Consider the following 21233-nt stretch of genomic DNA (forward strand, 5'->3'; position numbering starts at 1 on the left):
TTCCAAAATTGTAAATCTTCTTTGAAATATACCGCTTTTCGGTGAAACTATTCAGCATAACCTAAAATTGTTTACATTTTTTGTTTTTAATTAAAAATTCAATGGTCTTCTACTAAACATACATGTTTCATACTTATTTCTGATGTAAAACTCCAATCTAAAGTAAAATTGTTCAAAAAAGTTGTAAATATTCTATGAAATATTTTTACATTCTCATCAGAGAAGGTATTCGATTTTTTTTATTATTATTAAAAAAACAAATTTTTGACAAATAACACGAGCACAACCCAAACTTGTCAAAAGATTCTAAATTTCATGCAAAATTTAATGATTTTAGTTTGAAAATAGCAATTTGAAATCAAAATATCAACCTTAGATAAAATTCGTACAAAATTATAAATCTTTTTTTGAATTCTAATGATTTTTGAATAAAAGTCTCTATTACCGTAGAAAAACACTTTTAGAGTTCAAAATTTAAAAAATTTTTAAATATAATGATTTTTCTTCAAAAATATAAATTTCAGATGTGAAACACACCAACAAATCCAAAAGTTACTAAAAATTCAAAATATTCTTTAAAATATAATGTTTTTTTAAATTCAGAATGTCTAGAGATTGTTCGAATTATAATTAATGTTGTTCTCAAACACCATTTTGCGTAGGGCGCTAACGTAACCGAAAATTCTTTAAAAAATAAACAGCTTTAAAATCTTACGATTTTTGTTTAAAAAGAAGAATTTTCAGTAAAAAATACTCTAACAAGCTAGAAAAATGTAAATTGTTAAAAAAAATTCGTAACCTTTGAAATTTAAGGATTTTTTAATTTAATATACACAGAAATCTACGTTTTTAATAATAAGATCTATCGAATCACTTTTAATATTATTTGATACCTTTTAATAATTTTTATCATCTTTAAAGTTTCAAATGAAAATTATAGTACGAATGAACAATTCTGAAATAGTTTAGTTATTGAGGACTTCAAACTAAAGTTGTTTAGCTTAAAATCTTTAAATTCGCAAATAATTCTTTAAAAATCATTTGAAATATTTGCAAATCTTATAAATTCTATGAAATTTTTTCAAATGTTTAGAAATTCAAAGACATTCTTTAAACCCACATATTAAAGAATATTTGAAGTCATAGAAAATTCCTTAATTCTTGTGAAATTCTTTATAATTTATAGAATTATCATAAAATTTTGAGAATTTTTAAATATGTATATGTAATGTAAATAATGTAATATGTATTAAATATGTATTCACCAGATGGTGCCGAAAAATGGAACTAGAAAAAGTAGGTACAATTTTAAACATGTATTTTAATTTTTGCATAAAAGTGTTTACGATTGTTTTGTGAAGTATAAAACAATGGTTGAACACTAAAAACAAATATTCATCAGAAAAAAATAGTTTGACAGAATTTCCATCTTATACAGTGAAAAACACATTTTTGTGGAATAGGTTTTTAAAAAAAATACAAATATTTGATTATTTCATGTAAGTTTCAATGCATTGTTAGCTTAAATAAACTTTAATTAATGTATTTAGCGACAAATTTTATCCATATTATAACAAGCACACGAATTACAGACGACTGGAATTTAAATATGAATTAAGTTTATAATCTTTTGAAAATCACAATAAAGGGAACAATAATTGTTTTTCTTTAGAAAAATATTTCTGTCAAAAAGTGTCGTTTTTCACTGCATAATATGTAAATTCCATGTAAAACACTTTTTCTCCGATAAAGACTTATTTTTATTATCCAATATATACTTTAAACTCCAAAAAAAAGGTTAAAACATGTTTATGCACAAATTAAAATGCATCTTTAAAATCGTGCCTATTCTTTCTCGTTCGAATTTTTGTCACCAGGTGACGTATCGCAGTTTAACCATTCTCAATTGATATTCATTAAAAATTACTTGAAATCGTACCATAAAAATCCTTTGAACATTTTCGAAGTCCCTTGAAATCATTAAAAATACTTTAAAGCCTTTTGAATCCTGTGAAATTTATCGAAATCCTCCTGAAGTTTGGCCACGGCTACGAATACCGCAATTTCAGTAGAAATATACTGTTTTCGGTACAAATTTCAGTACAAATAGTTTTTTTCTCTTCAAATTATATTAAATCCCGTAATTAATTAGCGTGCAAACCCTTGGACTTTCGTACAATCTTTAAAATCCTTTTGAATTTCTTTAAACCTTAAAAAGCTATAAAAATTCCTTCGAATAATTAAAATCCTTGTATAAACTAAAACTTATTCAATTTTAATTTTAAATACTTTAAATGCAGAAGAGTTCTAACACCTTGTCTTTTTAGTTCAATATCTCATATTTAAATTGAACATTTTTCAGGTATGAAAATTTTATTTTTTATGCCCTGGAAAAATGTTTGGTAACCGAGAAATGAGCAGAAACACTTTTTTCTAGATACCAGTCTGAATTAACTACATTTATATAAAATTTGCGATTGTACAAACATTGCCGTTTGCGTTCTAAATTTTATTTATTATTGTAATTCCTACCATAATAACTTACCTTGTTAAAAATTGCCATTTTTTGCAGGAAGAAGGTTCAGGGTGAATTACGTAGTTCCATTTTTTCTAACATAGGCATGATGAATAGACACATGGAACATGTGCCCAATGAAAAATCTAGTTTAGCTTTGGCCCCGAAGGTGGCATGCCCTCATTGTGATGTTAATTGCAAAACGTACGGAGAATTCAATAAATATCTTACAAATAACCACGGGATTAAGATAGAAATCGAGAATATTCAATTTAGTTCAATGGAAGGTATAAACTGCAAAACATATTTGTATTACTTTACATTAATTTTCTGAATTTAAGGAAATAGAAATATTATGCTTTTACAAGAAGTTTTTATGTGCATGTTAATTTGAAATCTTCCATAACGAAGGCCTTGTATTTCAATGACTCAACTATAAATGCATAAATTGTAGGGGGTATCTTTTTTTTATAATACTCTTTACGCATTAACAATTGTATTCTTTCGCTTGCAGAATTCTAGACCTGGAAAGCGCTAAAGGAATCAGAAACGCTTTCAAGGTTCATAAGGAGATCAGTATCGAGAAACCGTTACTACTACGTCTGCCATCAATCGGGTGTTACACACAAATCACAAAATCCTAAAACAGCTAGAGTTATAAAGTCCGTTAAAATAGGAAAGTGCTGTCCTGCTGTAATTAAGCTTAAGGAAGATGATAAAGGAATTCAGGTCTTTTATCAAAAAACCCATACTGGCCATACACAATCTTATGAATTTGCTTACATGAGTACGAAGATGAAAAGAGCGTTTCTCGCCGGACGTGTCAGAGATGGAATTCGTTATGATCGTTTTAATAATCCTATAATAGAACCTCTTCGACTAGGAAAGAAGAAAAGGCGAATTCGAGCACCAGAGGCAAATGATGCAGTGAAAGAGGCAATTTCTGATTTTAAATTTGAAACCTTTGATGACAGCGAACTTTCAATAGTTGCTAATGAAGAAATTTATGAAAATCCCGATAGTCTCGAGATTGATTCTATTCCTGTTGAGAGTCTTAAAAGTGACAAAGAACGACTTCTGGAAAATTTTGAGAAACTTCAGGAGTTAGTGAAATGTATACCAAAAGAATTCCTCCCTACAATGATTCATGATACTGAGCGTCTAATCACAACTGCAGAAAGATTGTTACAACCAAATCAGAGAGAAGAGTAGAGACTATCCATTTTTATTTGTTATAATATGAGTTTAATTGTGTCAAATGAACATTTTATAATTTAAAGAGTATGTAATCATAAACAAAATCTATTGTATTGTTTAAAATTGTCAGATTAAATTAAATACTTAAAATACTTTATAATTTGAATCCCAGTTTTCCTGACAAAGTTGATTTTTTTATGTTTCACGTGAGGCGGCCTGGCGTGGGACTGAATCTGTGCCAATATCGATGGGCGGATTAAAACCCATTAAATTCTTGAAAATCATATTCAAACTCCTTTAATGGAATTTCATTTCTTGATACCCTTCGAAATATTATGAAATCACTTCAAATAATTGAAATCCTCGGAAATCTTATAAAATCCCTCGGAATCTGTGAACAGAATGTTTTTAAATCCAAAAAATATGATAAAATCCCGTGAGATTACATGAAATCTGATATTCTTTGAAATAATTAAAGTGTTAAGAAATCTTTCGAGATTCTGAGAAAATCATTAAAATACCTTATTGAGAGCTAATAAAATCGCTTCAAATGATGTATTGGCATCCTGAGAAATCTTAAAAAATTCCTTAACATCCGTTGAAATTCTATAAGAATCCTTTCACGTATTTTAAAATCCCGTGGAATCTTTAAAAATAACATAAAATCTTATAAATTCTTCGGAATCCTTCAAAATTGAAAGAAATTCTTTAGTGCAATATGAAATTTGTTTGAATTCCTGTGAAGTATCTTAGGCATGGTCTGCCGAACAGCACCGAGTACGGCATTCGACTTAGCGCATTTCATATTTTCTTGTGACATGCATGTTATATTGTTTGAATGTTATATTATATTTATAGTATGTTTATATTTTATGCTATATTTTAATGTTATATTTTAATTTGATTTTTTTCAAAACTACTTTAATATTCCTTTTCCCTGAATAAAATGAAAATTACATTTAAAGGAGATTTAAAGATACATTTGTTTTCTGAAGGATCTTCATTGAATTATTTTCAAAACAACTCCAAAATTTACTTTTTAACTTAAAATGTCATGAAATGTGATTTAGAATACATTTTTTCCCGAATCGTCTTCAGAAATTAAGTTTCGCTTCAAAGCATCATACAATGATTTTGAAACACAATCGAAAATGAATTTCATATTAAGGGCATGTGATACTTAAAAAATTGTCGATTTTACCAGTTTTGGATTCCCCTGGCTTTTTTTCTAGAATAATAAATATTTTGTCTTAAAAATTTGGGAAATGATAGGGAACATGCTAACGGACGTCCCCACACACTTTTTTGTAGGTAAATTCAAAAATGTTTTAATTTAGCAAAATTTGATTAATTTGCATAGTGCTTAAGAAATAGTATCGATTTTTTCAGCGTTAGATTCTCCCGGCTTTTTTCCTAGGATAAGAAATATTTTGCCTCCAAAATCTGGGAAATGATAGCGATCATGCTAACAGACGTCCCCAAACACCTTTTTTTGTGTTTTTTTATCAAAAGATTTTTGATATTACTAACAACGTGCGTGTATATTTCGAGGTTATGTCCGTTATAATTCACTTGAGCGTTACTTCAAAACTACACAATATTTTTGGCCGAAAAATTTGGACTTACAAATAAACATAGTAACTAATCTCCTGGAACTGACCTTGTTTTCAGGCAATCAAAAAAGTTTATTTCATAAATAATTTCCAGATTATCGAAAAGGCAGAGATGGAAAACGACGTAACCTCAAAATTATGCATATTATGCACAATAATTTTTTTTTGTTATTATCCATCAAAAAAGAGTCCGGGGACGTCCGTTATCATATTTTATAGCATCTCCGAATTCAGTTTTTCAAAATATTCATTTTTGTGGAAAAAAAGCCGGGGGAACTGTAAGTATCACATGCCTTTAAGTATTGTATTTCCATGTTAAATGAAAATTTTATTTTTCATTGCATATATAAAAGAGCTTAGTTGGTGTTTGCGATTTTTATTTATTGTAAATAACAATTAGAATTTCATATTTATTGTTTGCCATTGAGGTGGCTTTATTGTGTTTCTAAAAATATTCTCTGCAATAAATAATGTACAATTCTTGAGAGTTTCATTAAAACAGAAGTTTTACACAAACTAAACTTATCAATAATTTACACACTTCTAAAATGAAAGCTTAAATAGAACTATATAAAAAAAATCTTAGTAATAAAAGAATGATAAAGTAAATGTGCAAGGAAAGATAAAATAGCAAATACCAAATAACTCTTTTAATAAATAATTACATATTTCAAGTTTGTAAAAAAATTATATACTATATAAATTATATACTTCACTTTGAGACTATACCTTGTCTTCTTAGTACTGAAAGAATGATAAAGTAAATGTACAAGGAAAGATAAAATAGGAACTACCCGATAAGCCATTTTTAATGAACAATACATATTTCGAGTATGCAAAAAAATTACACTTATATTCTCGTTTCAAATTATATACTTCACTTTGAGGCCATGTCCTGTCTTCTTAGTAATGAAATAATCATAAAGTAAATGTACAAAGGAAGATAAAATAGCAAATATCAAATATCTCCTTTTTAATAAACAATTATATATTTCAAGTATGTAAAAAAAGGCAATTCAACCGCTGGCGACCAAAAGGGGACACGACCGGATTCAGCCTGAGAGGTATTGTCCTAAGTGTCAATTTTAAAAATCTTTCTAATTTCAATTTTAATGACTGATACTTGTAGAGAATTTCAAGTCGCATCTTTTTTTCCTCTTGCAAAAATTTATAGGTTTTGTAGTTTTTGAGATAATTGGTAAAAAGTGGATTTTTTGAAAACAAAAAATTCCAATCTTTTTTCACTTCAACTCGCGCTAATTTAGCCATTTTTCATCATTTCCCGATTTCCCCAATACAAAGTACGTGTTTAAGTCTTCTGAAACTATCTAAGAAAGAAAAACGAGAATATTGTAATAAACAAAAGTTATTAATTTTTTTTGAGGCAATGCAAAAATCATGAATTTTAACCTTCAAGCGCCTCGTTTAGCGAACCAATTTTAAGCTACGGAAAGCTTTCAGTGAGAAAGTTGTTCATTAAGGTTTAAAGAAGTTTTCTGGAAAGTTTTAGATCAATTGGATTAATAGTTCAAAAATTATGAATGTTTTAAAATCCAAGCGGTAATCTTGACGCTGCCCAAAAACGTGCCTGGCCGGCTACGTACGCGCTGCAGCGAACGACGTGAAGGTCAAGTCAATCTTACCAAAACAAATGCACAACAGTAACTCCAGATATTATCATTAAAATAATTTATTTATTAAACATTTAACATATAATATTATGCATATTATTGAACAAGAATAAATTCATCAAACAATATTTTATTAGGAACTACTTTTAGTCATTTTTGTCACTCTGTTCAGTTTCTTCGGCATCTGGATTCTGAGTTTGTACTTTTAAAAAATATGATTCGAAAAATTCTTTTCCTTTAGCGCTTAAATACTGGAAGAGATTTTTTACATCCTTTATTTTGGCAGCTTTTAATCCAATTCGGGGCGGAGGACTTTTCGAAAGATTTTCTGGTTTAAGCGTAGGTTTAAAGAAAAAAGTGGTTGGATTTTGTAACTCATAGTTGTCAAAAACATACACTTTTCCATCAGGAAAAACATGCAAAACGAACGCTTTGCTGATTTGGAAATTTTTTGGCTTTAACATTTTGCCTTTGAAACATTTTTCAAAATCCTGCAGAAGATCTTCACACTTCTCGACCATTGTGAATGAAGGTGAACGAGAATTGCGAATATTTCTACATATTCAGCTTCAGTTTCAATTCGTTCTAATTTTTTCAGCTTTTGCGAATATGTGCCAAAATTCCTATCGCACTGGCAATAGGAATGGCCTCGAACTGGAAACACATATTTAATCTCGCTTTGCAAATAAATGGACAATAAAACCAAAAAAATGAAACACTGTGTAGTTTTTATTTTGTCCCGGACATGAGTCTGAAAATAATGTTATGCTGTTGAACTTTTCTTTAGCAAATTCTTTTAATACCGCGTATTTGATAAAACTGCAAACAGAGTTAGCACCCTTCTTTACAATTCCCTCAAGAGTAGGGAACATGTAACTCTGGTTCGTAGTATGTACATTTACGTTAAATAGAAAAAGCTATGCTAAACGCAGGTAAAACTGCGCGGACACGGGTATTTTTGGTAGTGGCAAATTCTGTGCAAAATCAAATTCACAGCATAAACTATTATATTCAGAGAGTATTTGCTTTTTTAACTTCAAATAAATTTCAGCATTGTTTTTGTGATTAATTACTTCTTCGTTTACATCTCCATTTGTCTCGTTTTTGTAGCAATTATTGCACACGTCAGTTCTAGGTAATTTAAAACTGAAGCCAACATTTCGGTTAAAATACTTAAAATAAACGGTTTGACTTATTGTCAATTTAGCCCCCGTTTTTTCTTTATAATATTTTCCGAATAATTTGTAAAGTTCTACAAGATTTAATGAAGGATTATCAAAATATTTTAGGTTGGTAGAATTTCGTTTGTAATGTGAACTGTGATGTGAAATTGATTCGCAATGCTCTTCAATAATTTTTTAAAAAATTTTTTGTTAATTTAAGACAACTTTCGCGTACTCCACAAAGAAATTTCTTACAAATCGGAACATTTTCTTCGTCAGTAGGAAATAAATATATCCAATGAATTAACCGTCCTAGTTTTTCACCTGCATTCGTTTGGATAGGATCCTTGCATTTTCACAATCCTCTGAGAAACACATTTTGTTCATTATAGTTCCCGAGACTCCAAAAATTTGTATGTACTTTTTCTTGTTGCACATTTGAAAACTTTTGCTAACATTTTTCTCCACAGCAGGATTCAATAGGTTTGAAAGATTTCTCTGGGATTAGAATATCTTTAGCAATACCGTCTTTTTTAGTTTTAGACTTCGTAATTTTTTCTTTTCCCTAAAGAAATAACAAATAATGCTATTAACTTCGTCATTAAAAATTTAAAATAATTACTTTAGACTATCTACATATTATATATAGTTTAGTAAAAGAATTATTTAAAAAATCAAGAATAAAAAAGTCACAAAATATTAAATTTATGATTATAATTTATTTTAAAATTGTATTGACGGTTTCCAATCGTACCAGATTTCTGGAACATTTTTTCTTATTTTTAATCCACGAATCTTCATTTCTAGTTCTTTTTCTACCTTGTTTCATTTTAATATATTTTTCTTTTTATTTAATATTCTCAAAAATATCTAAAAAATCTCAATAATCTCAAAAAAAATGCTTTTCCAACTATTATAAGAAACAATCACTTCGCTGATTCTATGCTTTATTTGTAGAATTTCATAGATGACAAAAAAGTTACTGTTGTGCATTTGTTTTGGTAAGGTTGACTTGACCTTCACGTCGTTCGCTGCAGCGCGTACGTAGCCGGCCAGGCACGTTTTTGGGCAGCGTCAAGATTACCGCTTGGATTTTAAAACATTCATAATTTTTGAACTATTAATCCAATTGATCTAAAACTTTCCAGAAAACTTCTTTGAACCTTAATGAACAACTTTCTCACTGAAAGCTTTCCGTAGCTTAAAATTGGTTCGCTAAACGAGGCGCTTGAAGGTTAAAATTAATGATTTTTGCATTGCCTCAAAAAAAAATTAATAACTTTTTTGTTTATTACAATATTCTCGTTTTTCTTTATTAGATAGTTTCAGAAGACTTAAACACGTACTTTTTATTGGGGAAATCGGGAAATGATGAAAATTGGCTAAATTAGCGCGAGTTGAAGTGAAAAAAGATGGGAATTTTTCGTTTTCAAAAAATCCACTTTTTACAAATTATCTCAAAAACTACAAAACCTATAAATTTTTGCAAGAGGAAAAAAAGATGCGCCATGAAATTCTCTACAAGTATCAGTCATTAAAATTGAAATTAGAAAGATTTTTAAAATTGACACTTAGGACAATACCTCTCAGGCTGAATCCGGTCGTGTCCCCTTTTGGTCGCCAGCGGTTGAATTGCATTTTTTTACATACTTGAAATATATAATTGTTTATTAAAAAGGAGATATTTGGTATTTGCTATTTTATCTTCCTTTGTACATTTACTTTATGATTATTTCATTACTAAGAAGACAGGACATGGCCTCAAAGTGAAGTATATAATTTGAAACGAGAATATAAGTGTAATTTTTTTACATACTCGAAATATGTATTGTTCATTAAAAATGGCTTATCTGGTAGTTCCTATTTTATCTTCCCTTGTACATTTACTTTATCATTCTTTCAGTACTAAGAAGACAAGGTATAGTCTCAAAGTGAAGTATATAATTTCGAAAGACGAATATAAGTGTAATTTTTTACAAACTTGAAATATGTAATTATTTATTAAAAGAGTTATTTGGTATTTGCTGTTTTATCTTTCCTTGCACATTTACTTTATCATTCTTTTATTACTAAGATTTTTCTTATATAGTTCTATTTAAGCTTTCATTTTAGAAGTGTATAAATTATTGATAAGTTTTGTTTGTGTAAAACTTCTGTTTTAATGAAACTCTCAAGAATTGTACAATATTTATTACAGAGAATATTTTTAGAAACACAATAAAGCCACGTCAATGGTAAACAATAAATATGAAATTCTAATTGTTATTCACAATAAATAAAAATCGCAAACACGAACTAAGCTCTTTTATATGTGCAATGAAAAATAAAATTTTCATTTAATATGGAAATGCAATATTTAAGGGCATGTGATACTTACAGTTTCCCCGGCTTTTTTCCACAAAAATGATTATTTTGAAAAACTGAATTCGGAGAGGCTATAAGATATCATAACGGACGTCCCCGGACTCTTTTTTGATGGATAATAACAAAAAAATTTATTGTGCTAAATAAAAATTTTATGCATATGCATTATTTTGTAGTCAAGTGAATTGTAACGCACATAACCTCGAAATATACACGCACGTTGTTAGCAATATCAAAAATGAATTCGGCCGTGTCCCCTTTTGGTCGCCAGCGGTTCAATTATATTCTCGTTCCAAATTATATACTTTGAGATTATGTCTTATCTTCTTAGTAATAAAATAATGACAAAGTATATGAACGATGAAAGATAAAATAGAAAAAACCAAATAACGTATTTTTAATAAAAATTACGTTTACTTACGTTCAAAGTAAAAAAGTAAATTTTGGAGTTGTTTTAAAATAATTCACCAAAGATTTGTCAGGGAACAAATGTATCTTTAAATCGCCTTCAAATGTAACTTTAATTTTATTTAGCGAATGAAATATTAAAGTAGTATTGAGAAAAGTACTTCAAATTAAAAAAAAAAAAATAATATAAAATATAAATCTAATATAATATTGAAACAATATAAGATGTACGGCACAAAAAAATAAGAAATGTACTAAGACTATTGCCGTACTCGATTCTGCTGTCTGATAGACCCCGCCCACTGCCATGCAACCAATCAGAGTAATCTACCGGATACCAACCTAGTGTTCGGCGCCGGACATCTATACAATGCCTCCTTAAAAACATTAAGATGCTTAAAAATTCAATGAATTTCCTTGAAAACTTTCGAAGTCCTTTTTAATACTTTTAAATCCCTGAAAATCTTTTCAATTTTAGCGAAATCTAGAACTTTTTCATCAAAATTGAGTAGACCTGCTTTTTGGACCGAGTTTGCAAGACTTTTACGTGGTCGTTTGGGGAATCCCATTTCGCTTTTGCATTTTACCCTTCTACAACGTGGCAAATCATTTCAGCGAGTATTATCGCTCAACAACTCGAGAAAACAATTTCTTTTCTTTATTACTAAAATCATAGATTTATTTTTGATTAAGATAAATGAAAATCAAGAATTATTATATTTTCCAGGTATCACGTCTTCCACTATTATTAAAGAAGGAGGCTTAACATCCTTACTACCCAACCTCAGCATCAGCACCATCAGCGATGTGGACATGACAAACATCGACTCCAAGTTTCATCTTGTTCTGAAGAAAATGAACAAGAAAGACTCCACCACAAAATGCAAAGCCTTACAAGAATTTATAGAACTTTGTCGAAACTCAGAAGCATCTTCAATTGAAAGCCTACTCTCTTTTTGGGCCCGCATCTACGGACAACTAGCAAACGATGTTGAACATAAAGTTCGAGAATTGACCCAACTAGCCCACGCAGCTGTTGTAAAACGCGTTGGAAAAAATATTGCTGTTTATCTAAAACAACTGGCGGGTCCATGGTTTATATCTCAATATGACACTTATCCTCCAGCAGCTTCAGCTGCTCTCAATTCTTTCAACGAAACTTTCCCACCAAATAAGGTAGTCAGCGCAATCATTCACTGTCAAGAGGAGATTCTAAAGTTCATTTTCGAAAACATTTCAAGCCAGGCATCGCTATCACAGTCCAAAAAAACTTCTCTCTCGCCTGAAGAACTCGAAGCCAAACATCAAAGATTACTAGTTTCAAGTTTGCAGGCTTACACTTTTTATTTAAAGACAGTTCCCGCTTCGGAGATTGAAAAAACCATCGAGATTCATCGCATGATTTTGGGTAAGAACAGCAAATACTGGAAACTCGCGAATCATGAATCTATTCAAATTAAAACTGGATTCTTTAATATCTTAGCTTCTGCTATTGAGAATGCTATCGAGTTGTTAGAAAATGAAAAGAAAAGAGCAATGACATCCATTATCAATAGTCTTGATGAAACTGATCCAGGACTTCTTTCCGCTGTTTGGGAAGCAATGCTAATAGCGGTGATGAAAATAGAAAATTGGTTCGAACTCGTCAGCATCGAGAAGTTTGTTCTTCCAAAACTCTGGCGAGTTTTGAAACATGGAAGCCAGTCTTGTCCAACCATAATGTATCCGAATTTGTTACCTTTTCTCGGTCAGTTTCCGAAGTTTAATCTCGACTCGAAGGAACTATTTGCAAATTTCTTCAATAATATGCGCGAGGGATTTTCGACAAAAATAGTCAAATTGACTTATTCAGAAACATCCGCGATTGTAACTTCTTTTGTGGAATGTTTGCGATATGCTGTTGTTATAAATTCAAGCAATCAAGAGATTTGCTCGAGTCTTTTGAAGGAACAGCTGATGTCGATGATAGAGTTTTCTTTGAGAGAAAACGTCCCTTACAATAAAGTTTTCTTTTTTGAAGTGTCGCAGTTGATCCGATATTGGACGAAACAATCCAACGAATGCAGTACTTACTCTCATCTTGTAGATAATTTTTGGATAGAACTCGACCTTATTTTTGAAAAGATATCTATCGCAGGAGACGAAAGCTTCGAAGAAGGAAGAGTTTCTTCAATTTTTAATTCACAGATTGATTTTCTTCTTGCCCTGAAAAATTCCCCAGTTCCTAAACCTAGCAGGAAAGTTAAATTCTTGGATTATAGTAACGCCGAGATTGAACCGAAAACCGAAAATGTAATCCGAGAAGACGATTGGCAGTTTTTAAGCAAACTTGAGAATTTCATCAAAACTCTCTCTGTTTCCTATTTCAAGAAAACGAATTCGGAATCGTCGAAGAAGAATATTCCAAGGTTCGTTAAACTTATCTCCAATTTCGAAACTAAAGAGCTCTTTATAGCGCTCTCGAAATCCCTTAAAGACGACGCAGATCTTATGTCATTTTATGAAGTTGTAAAGAGTTGGCTCAGTGGAAAGGCAGAAGAAACTGAAGCTGGTGTTCAACTGGTATTTACCCTGCTGAAATACATCGAGGAATCGAATCAAGAAAAAGTTTTGAATTCGTTATTAAAGCTAAACAATAATTTTGTTTTGAAAAATGCACTTTTAAATGCTTTGTCGAAGGAAAACAGAAACAGCAAAGCAGTTAAATCCTGGTGTGCCAACTTCGATGTAGGATTGATTTTAAAAGAAGTTGCAGAATCAATAGTCAATTCGGAATCAAGAGATCTAGAAGTGAATAAAAAGATGATTCTATTAGTCTTTGAATCAACCGATGATGGAGTTCCATTAATTTCTAGTGAAGCAATTTTCATTCTCGTTTCAACTTTGGCTTCTGCGCTCAACAAACCCGACAGAAATTCGAAATCCATAGCGATTTTAATTTCCCAAATTCTGGAACTCACTTCGGCTTATGTGAATTTGACTGATTCTTCAATAATCGCTGCAGTATTTTTTATGCTCGAAAAGCTTTTCGAGTTCAGTATCACAACTGAGATAAAAGACGAAACTGTTCGTTGCATCTGGAAACGCAACATTACTCGAGTTGCTCAAGCCATTCCGCATTCTCGTTTCCTTGAACTTGTGAGAAATCTGGCTAATATTGTCTGGAAGAAAATGTTCGAAACGAATCCCGAGAGTGAGAATAATTCTGAAAATAATTGTGAGATAGAAGTAGCGACTGATTTTATAGAATCTGTAATTGAAAGCAGCGGATATTGCGAGACAGAGAAAAACAAGGAAATTATCAAATTGTTCTTAACAGAGTTGGATTTAAGAAAGTGGATCACAAACTTTTCTGGGATCGTTCTTTATGCTGAGATCGTAACTGGAAATCTCTACGAGAAAGTGGATAAGAAGAAAGAAGAAGTACGAGTATGGGATGAGTTTATATCCTTTGATTTGAACAACAACTTTGAAGATTATTCTGCAAAATCTTTGAAGTGGGCTCTCTTTACCACGAAGCTTCTTAACAATTTACTTCCACGAATGCACGAAGATCATCGACAAGAGGATTCCAGGTCACTTGAAAGTATCACCCTCTCCAACATTTTGGAAGTCTTCTTCAACGTGATTTACGTTTTCACACTAGGACAAATTTACCAAACATATTATAAGTCCGCAAAACATTATACGGAAGTGACGTCCCTCTTGTCTCAAATCTCTAAAGAATTCAGCACATTAAAACGATTCCTAACAATCGACCTGCGAGAAGAGATTGGAAATTTCTTCAACAATAATGTCTATGACAAAATCCTTCCTCATCTCTTGCATGTTTACCATACCGAGTTTGAACCAGACGTGACGCCTTCCATGTATTACAAAAATTACAAGACTATTATTTCAACCGAGGAAGAGAAAAGGCTCTCCTTCATTCGAGGAGTTCAAATTTTATCCCAATATTTCGATGATGAGGTTTTAGGAAACCTAGAGGATGCTTCACCAGAAGAAGCTCTGATCATATCAAAAAGCAAACTCACTCCACAGGATTTTAAATTAATCGAAGATTTGGATCGAGTCATGAACTCTCCAAAGGGAAATCCTTGCGCTTCTTTATATGATAGAGTGATTTCCAAATTTGATTCAGACGTTTCATTGGCCTTGGAGATGATAAATAGTTTTACGAAACTGGTAACTATTCATCCAACGAAATTAACCACTGACCACTGGGATTTCATCATGACGTCGATGGTAGAACTTCAAGTATCCATTCTTCAAACGATAAAGTGGTGTCAAACTCAGGAACAGCAATTTTACCCGATGCGTGTCTCTGCTCTCGTGATAGCTGTCAGCAATCTTTATTCGGCAGTTCAGAGTCTGATGAACAAACATGAAAAGGAGCCAATCTCAGAATTACCTCCTGAGTTACTCGACGAATGGAAGAACGTCTTTCTAATCCACACCCAGGCTGGAATTTCTCAGATCTGGATCAGCATTAGTGGATCATTAGCAAAAACCTATGAAAAGTCAACTTCATCTCCAACAACTCTAGTTCTTCTAGACACCGTAGGAACTGCTATCAAGTTTGTCGACGGGGACATTTTCTGCCAGAAACAAGAGGAGTCTCGTATAAATCCCCTCACACCAAATGAAGTCATTCTCTCATCATTGAAATTGATGACATCTCCAGTTCCGAGTTTACAACTCGGAGGTTACTTCATGCTGGATCACTTGATTCCAGAACTGATTAAACAGGACAAGGCTGCAATTCTAGACGATAGTTTTGATCCAAAGTCACTCAACCTCGCGAAATTCGAAGAGATTCTTTCAAGTGTTCAGAATATTGTTAAGTCGATGCTGATGGATTTCAAGCTCTGTGACATGATAAGTTGTACGATTCAACCTTACACGGATTCGTATACTTATACTCTCGGATTTTTATTAACCTGGAGTGTCCTTCTGAAGATGTGTGCTAAAGCTCATGGGGATTTGCGATACCAGTACGCAGAAATACTCAAGGATAAATATTTCCCTTGTTTGATGGAAACTATCTTCAAATTGATGCCCGTAGAGCTTCTTCAGGATAAGAAAGCAAAGGCGCCAAAGTTGCTTGCAATTTTTAGGAGCCGGCCTTCCTTAGAGTTTTCAGAAAGCTGGACGGAGTGGAGACTGGATCATATAGCATGCTGGCTATATTCCAATTCTCTGAGGTTTCTTCCGGTTTTGGTGAGGCAATGGTGGAGCACAACTGATAGCAGAGTCAGTGCTGCTATTGACAAGATCACATCGATTCATGTCAGTCCGATGTTGTGTCAAGAAGAGCTGCAAAGCAACAAGTTTGAGAATATTGAAAATATGCAGGTGAAGGTTCTCCCATCAGCGAGGGAGGTGATTGCTCTCTATCAGATGGATGAAACCAAACTGGAATTGAGCATCGTTCTTCCAACTAACCATCCTTTGGGAGCTGTGACGATCACACCTTGTCAGTATGTGGGGGGAACTGCGAATTGGAGAAATTGTCACATGCAATTGTCAATTCTTCTGACTCATCAGAATGGATCGCTTTGGGACGGTTTGATGCTCTGGAAAACTAATCTCGATAAAAGGTTCGCTGGAATTGAAGAGTGTTGTATTTGCTTCAGTGTTTTCCACATCAGTACCTACCAAATTCCGAAATCATCCTGCCACACTTGTAGAAAGAAGTTTCATACTAACTGTTTATACAAGTGGTTCAACACGAGTCAAAAGTCATCCTGTCCGATTTGTAGGAATGTATTTTGAGATTTAAAAATTTCAAGTGTAAAGTGCAAAGTAGTTTTAGAACCACGGTTGATGAAAACCAAAGACTTCTGGGAAGACTATTTGATAGATTTTGCAAGAAATTTTTAATAGATTTGAGTTTTCGGAGAGAAAGAGAAAACAGTATTTTAAATGGAGCATGTTTTAAATATTGTATTTGTGCTTCGAAGGTTGTTTAATAAGATTCAAGATATTACGTTATAATGTTTTCGTTTTAGGAAGTATGAGTCTGTACTGAATGGCGAAGCTTAAATTAGTCTAGTGACTCAGAAATAAATTCTTCTGGAGATCTTTGAGTTAGAATGTTTGTTTTTTATTGAGTAGATTTTCCTGTGATAATCGTTCGTTTTATGTGTTTTCTTTAATAATGTATTGAAATTTCAAACTGCTACCCATCGAGGGGTTGGTAAGTTGGTCACTCTTGAAATCTAATGTGCAAGTCTTCATAAGATCTTAACGTTTTTGTGAATTCCTTTAAAGCTATTGAAATATTTTTAAATCATTGAAATTTTTATGAATTATTTTGAAATATTTTTAAAACTGTTAATGTCTTTGAGCTATTTGTAAATTATTTTGAAATCTGTGCAATTTTTTGCAAACTTTTGAAACATTAAAAACTATTTTGGCGTCTTTTTAAAACTTTGGAAATCTTTAAAAACGGTTTTAGATCTTTGAGAGCTCTTTTTAAAACTCAATCATTTATGAAATCTATCTACCTTGTAAATTATTAAACAAATTTTTTTAACTTTTGAAATATTTGTGAATCTTTTTGATATTTTTGTGTAATTTTTTGAAAAATTTCGAACTCTGAACATTATTTGTAATCTTCGCGGATTCTTTTCAAACTTTTGTGAAATGTTTCGAAATGTTTCCAAAATATTTGAAACCTGTGAAATTCTTAAAAAAATTTTGTGAAATGTCCTGGAACTCTTTTGAAATATTTTTAATATTTGTAAAATCTCAAATATTTTTGAAATATTCGATTTTTTTTAATATTTTGAAATTTTTATGAGATGTTTTTAAATCTTTTTAACATGTTTAAAATCTAAATTTCGGAAAAGTCTGTGTAATGTATTTAAATTCTTTTGAAAACTTTGGAAATTTTTCAAATATTTGTTCATTTGAAATAGCTAATTTCTTTAAATAATTTATTATTAATGTAATATTAAAAGTTTATACATTGCAATTTCAAATGGGCTCGCGCTTTTCGGAGCATGTGCAGTTGAGAAGTCGCGATCCGTTAGCTTGCATGCATATCAGTGTTTTGGTATATGTACGACGTGACAAATATAACATTTCCTTGAAATAGTACAATTTGCCAACTATAAAGCAATATAATAGAATCAAAAAACGACTCAAATATTTCACAGAATAGTGATTTTTGCACCATTGAGTCGTGACCATGCTAGGATAGGTGTAAATGTCAGGATGGTTAGTATAGTTTCCACATCTTCATGTAGCAATGCATACGCCTTTTCGGAGAAAATATTATAAACGTAAAAGTAAGTTATAAAAGTCTAAATAATAGTATTTTTCAAGTGTAGAATGCATTTGCGCAAATCAGTCGTCAATCAGTAAAAAATGGAACATGGCTGGAAGAATACATTCTATACATGGTAAATATTACTATTAATATATTACTATATATGACATCATGCTAAAATACCCCAAGCCAACCAAGGATGGCTTTCCGCTCTTCGGGCTTCTTTCTTTTAAATGATCAGCCACTGACGCGGGCGTGACCGTAGGAGGTTTCAAATAGGTGAACTTTGAAATAGGTGGAAGTTCACTTTATTTTTGAAATCTTTCAAATCTATGTGAAGTATTTTAAAACCTTTGAAATATTTATGAATTCTTTTTAAAACTTTGTGCAATTTTGTTTAATGTTTTGAAATATTTGAAACATCTTTCAAATCTTTGTGAATTATTTTGAAATCTGTGAATTCCTTTATAAGTCTTTGTGAAAATTGAAGTACTGTGAAGTTTTTCTTATTTACGTGGATTCTTTCTTTTTAAGGGTGGAGGGATCTCCACCTCCACCGCGATCTCAAGTTATTTTTGTCAAGCCACGTCTATTGGATGCCTCAGAATTGTATCGATACGCCACCTGTACGCAACTTTTTCAACTGCGCATGCGCCGAAAAAGGTGCAGGATGGCCATTTTAGTCGAAGAATAAAATTTCCGGTTCGCAAACATTTCTGACGGTCAACAAAATTAAAAAATGCGAAGTCAATATTTACACGTATAAAATGAAAGTTGGGTGCCGATAAACAGCAAAATCTAGAACGTTTAATTTTTATAAATTATACAGTTCAAAGATTCAAATTCAGTACCAAAAATATAAATCAACGTTATAATTTTCACTGTTCTAAATTAAACAATTAATCAATGAACTTTAAAACTTTCAAAATTATATTATCTTAAGCAATTTTAAACTAGAAACATTAAAAACTGAAAAATTAAATTTTTTAAAACTTAACACTTCTTAAATTAAAAGTTAAATTATTTTCATTTGCAATAGTTTAAACATCCTTAAAAAGCTTTAATATTTGATTTCAAAACCTAGATGTTGTTTGAAATTTTTTCAAATTTTATAATATTTTTGAATTTAAAAAATTCTAAATATCTTTTAAAATTAATCGAGTTTTCCTACAATTTTTAGAAGATCCTGCTTATTATGTGAAGAACAACATTTGAGTCATTTTAAGTTTTGAAACGATTCAAAATTAGTTTAAAATTTGAAATGATTTCAAATAATTTAAACGAGGTGTATGTACCGACAAATTTAGGCTATTCGTTCCAAGATGTCGGTGCTAATGGACACTCCTTAATCTAAAAAATAATATGTAGATATTTTCAGATTTCAAATAAAAAATGTAGAAGCTTTTCAAGAATGGTGAAAGTCTTCAAAATAATAAAAACATTTTATTGAGTTTTCTAGGAAAATTGAAAATGATTTCTCAGGTAGAAAAATTATTTTAAGATAATATTTTAAAAAGTTTCCACAATATTATATTAAAATAAATAAATGTATAATTATTGATTTTTTCCTAAAATTTTTAGAAAATCCTTAAAATTTCTTTAAAATATTCCAGATTCTCTTTTGAAATTCTTTAAAATAATTATTCAAAATGAAACATCACTTTCAACTTTCCTAAGAGTCTTAAGGGAATATTTTTTTATTCGTTTGAAACCGTTCACAAATCTTAAAAAGTTTCAAAATTTTCATTTAAAATCAGCAAAATTCTACATTTTGTTTTGATGTTAACACTTCGTTTAAAATATTTTAAGTCATTAAATATTTTTTCTACAAATAATAAGTGTTAAACTGTTATTTATACCTCAGAATTCAACAATTTCACTTACAAAATAATCATTTTTCAAATACATTAAAATTGTAACATTCAAAGTTTAAAAGCTCTTCGAGATTTTAACGATTCAAGGGTTTCTATGTCAAACAATACAGTTTAAAATTTTGTATTTTTAATCATTTGGTTTCAATTTCCTCGTCTTAAATGAACAATAAAATAATGCTAAATATTAAATAGCTGTTCTTTTTTTAAACATTTTTTTTTAATTTAATGGATTAGAAATTGATTATTTTAGATTTAAACTATAGTTTAAACCTAACAAAAGCCTTTAATTACGAACATATTATTATGAAACTATTTTTATTTTCGAAATAGTTCCTAAAGTTTCATTTGGGAATTTATATTTTTTTAACCCTTAAACGGCCAAAACGCCACTACCGGTACACTGCTTTTCAACGGCCAATAACTAAGACTATTCGACACTAGAAAAAATTGAGACACATATATTTTTATTGCTTAAGATCTCCTCTTTCCGACGGTGCCAATGAAATTCCTCAAAAAATTTATTTATTATCCCAAAATGCAGTTTAAACAAAAAAAAAAACGTGATTTTTCGTACCTATTTTTTTTGTGAACCATTTTCCAAAGCTTTTCGAGTCTGTAATTAACCTGAAATCTCACTAACGGGTGGAATAAATGTCTAAACTTTAAGAATCCATGGTTCAAAGATCGATTTTTCTTTTTAGTATTTTCAAAACGGCGTCTTAATGGCAAAATTTTTGTGAAAACATTCATGAATTTTTTATTCTTGACAAATTTTCCGAAAAGCGCATAGTTTTTCAATAAAAAATTTTCATAGTTCTAAGCATCGTGTAAGAGTAAAATGATTCACGAATATCTATCGTCCGTCTGCCGCAAACAAAGTTTACGTTGCCCAACTATCATCAACGTGGAGGTCGACGAATATCGATAGTCTCTTTTTTTTTAGGGATTTTATACATTTTTTTTACATTTTTTAATTTTTTTTTATGGGATGAATTTTATCAGTGTAATAAACTCAAAACAAGTCTCTATTCTTTCCACAGCATGTGGTATCACTCCCATAACCCCAGTGAAAAGATTTTCACGAGGTGCTCAAGAGAGAGTAGAACTAGGATTTCCTCGAGCTTTTTTTTTGTATAATAATTACATGGGAGGGGTAGATTTGCACGATTTCAGATGCAAAAAAGCTTCTCCA

General features: G+C 30.9%; 2 protein-coding genes across 4 annotated transcripts in view; both read left to right on the forward strand.

Moving 5' to 3' along the window:
* Positions 1-3856, forward strand: part of LOC117168701 — a 4563-nt gene extending 707 nt beyond the window's left edge. For 2 of the 3 annotated variants that reach the window (XM_033354390.1, XM_033354392.1), the window contains exons 2-3: positions 2573-2802; positions 3030-3856. In XM_033354390.1, the coding sequence (XP_033210281.1) occupies positions 3299-3727 (429 nt within the window). In that variant the 5' untranslated portion in view covers positions 2573-2802; positions 3030-3298 and the 3' untranslated portion in view covers positions 3728-3856. The remainder of the gene's footprint in view (positions 1-2572; positions 2803-3029) is intronic. The other variant, XM_033354391.1, reaches the window with a different exon arrangement.
* Positions 1-16987, forward strand: part of LOC117168700 (E3 ubiquitin-protein ligase listerin) — a 19428-nt gene extending 2441 nt beyond the window's left edge. Inside the window, exon 2 of the mRNA XM_033354389.1 lies at positions 11619-16987. Within this exon, the coding sequence (XP_033210280.1) occupies positions 11619-16666 (5048 nt within the window). The 3' untranslated portion in view covers positions 16667-16987. The remainder of the gene's footprint in view (positions 1-11618) is intronic.
* Positions 16988-21233: the final 4246 nt, after the last annotated feature.

The sequence above is a fragment of the Belonocnema kinseyi genome, chromosome 3, assembly GCF_010883055.1.
Source record: "Belonocnema kinseyi isolate 2016_QV_RU_SX_M_011 chromosome 3, B_treatae_v1, whole genome shotgun sequence".
NCBI lineage: Eukaryota > Metazoa > Arthropoda > Insecta > Hymenoptera > Cynipidae > Belonocnema > Belonocnema kinseyi.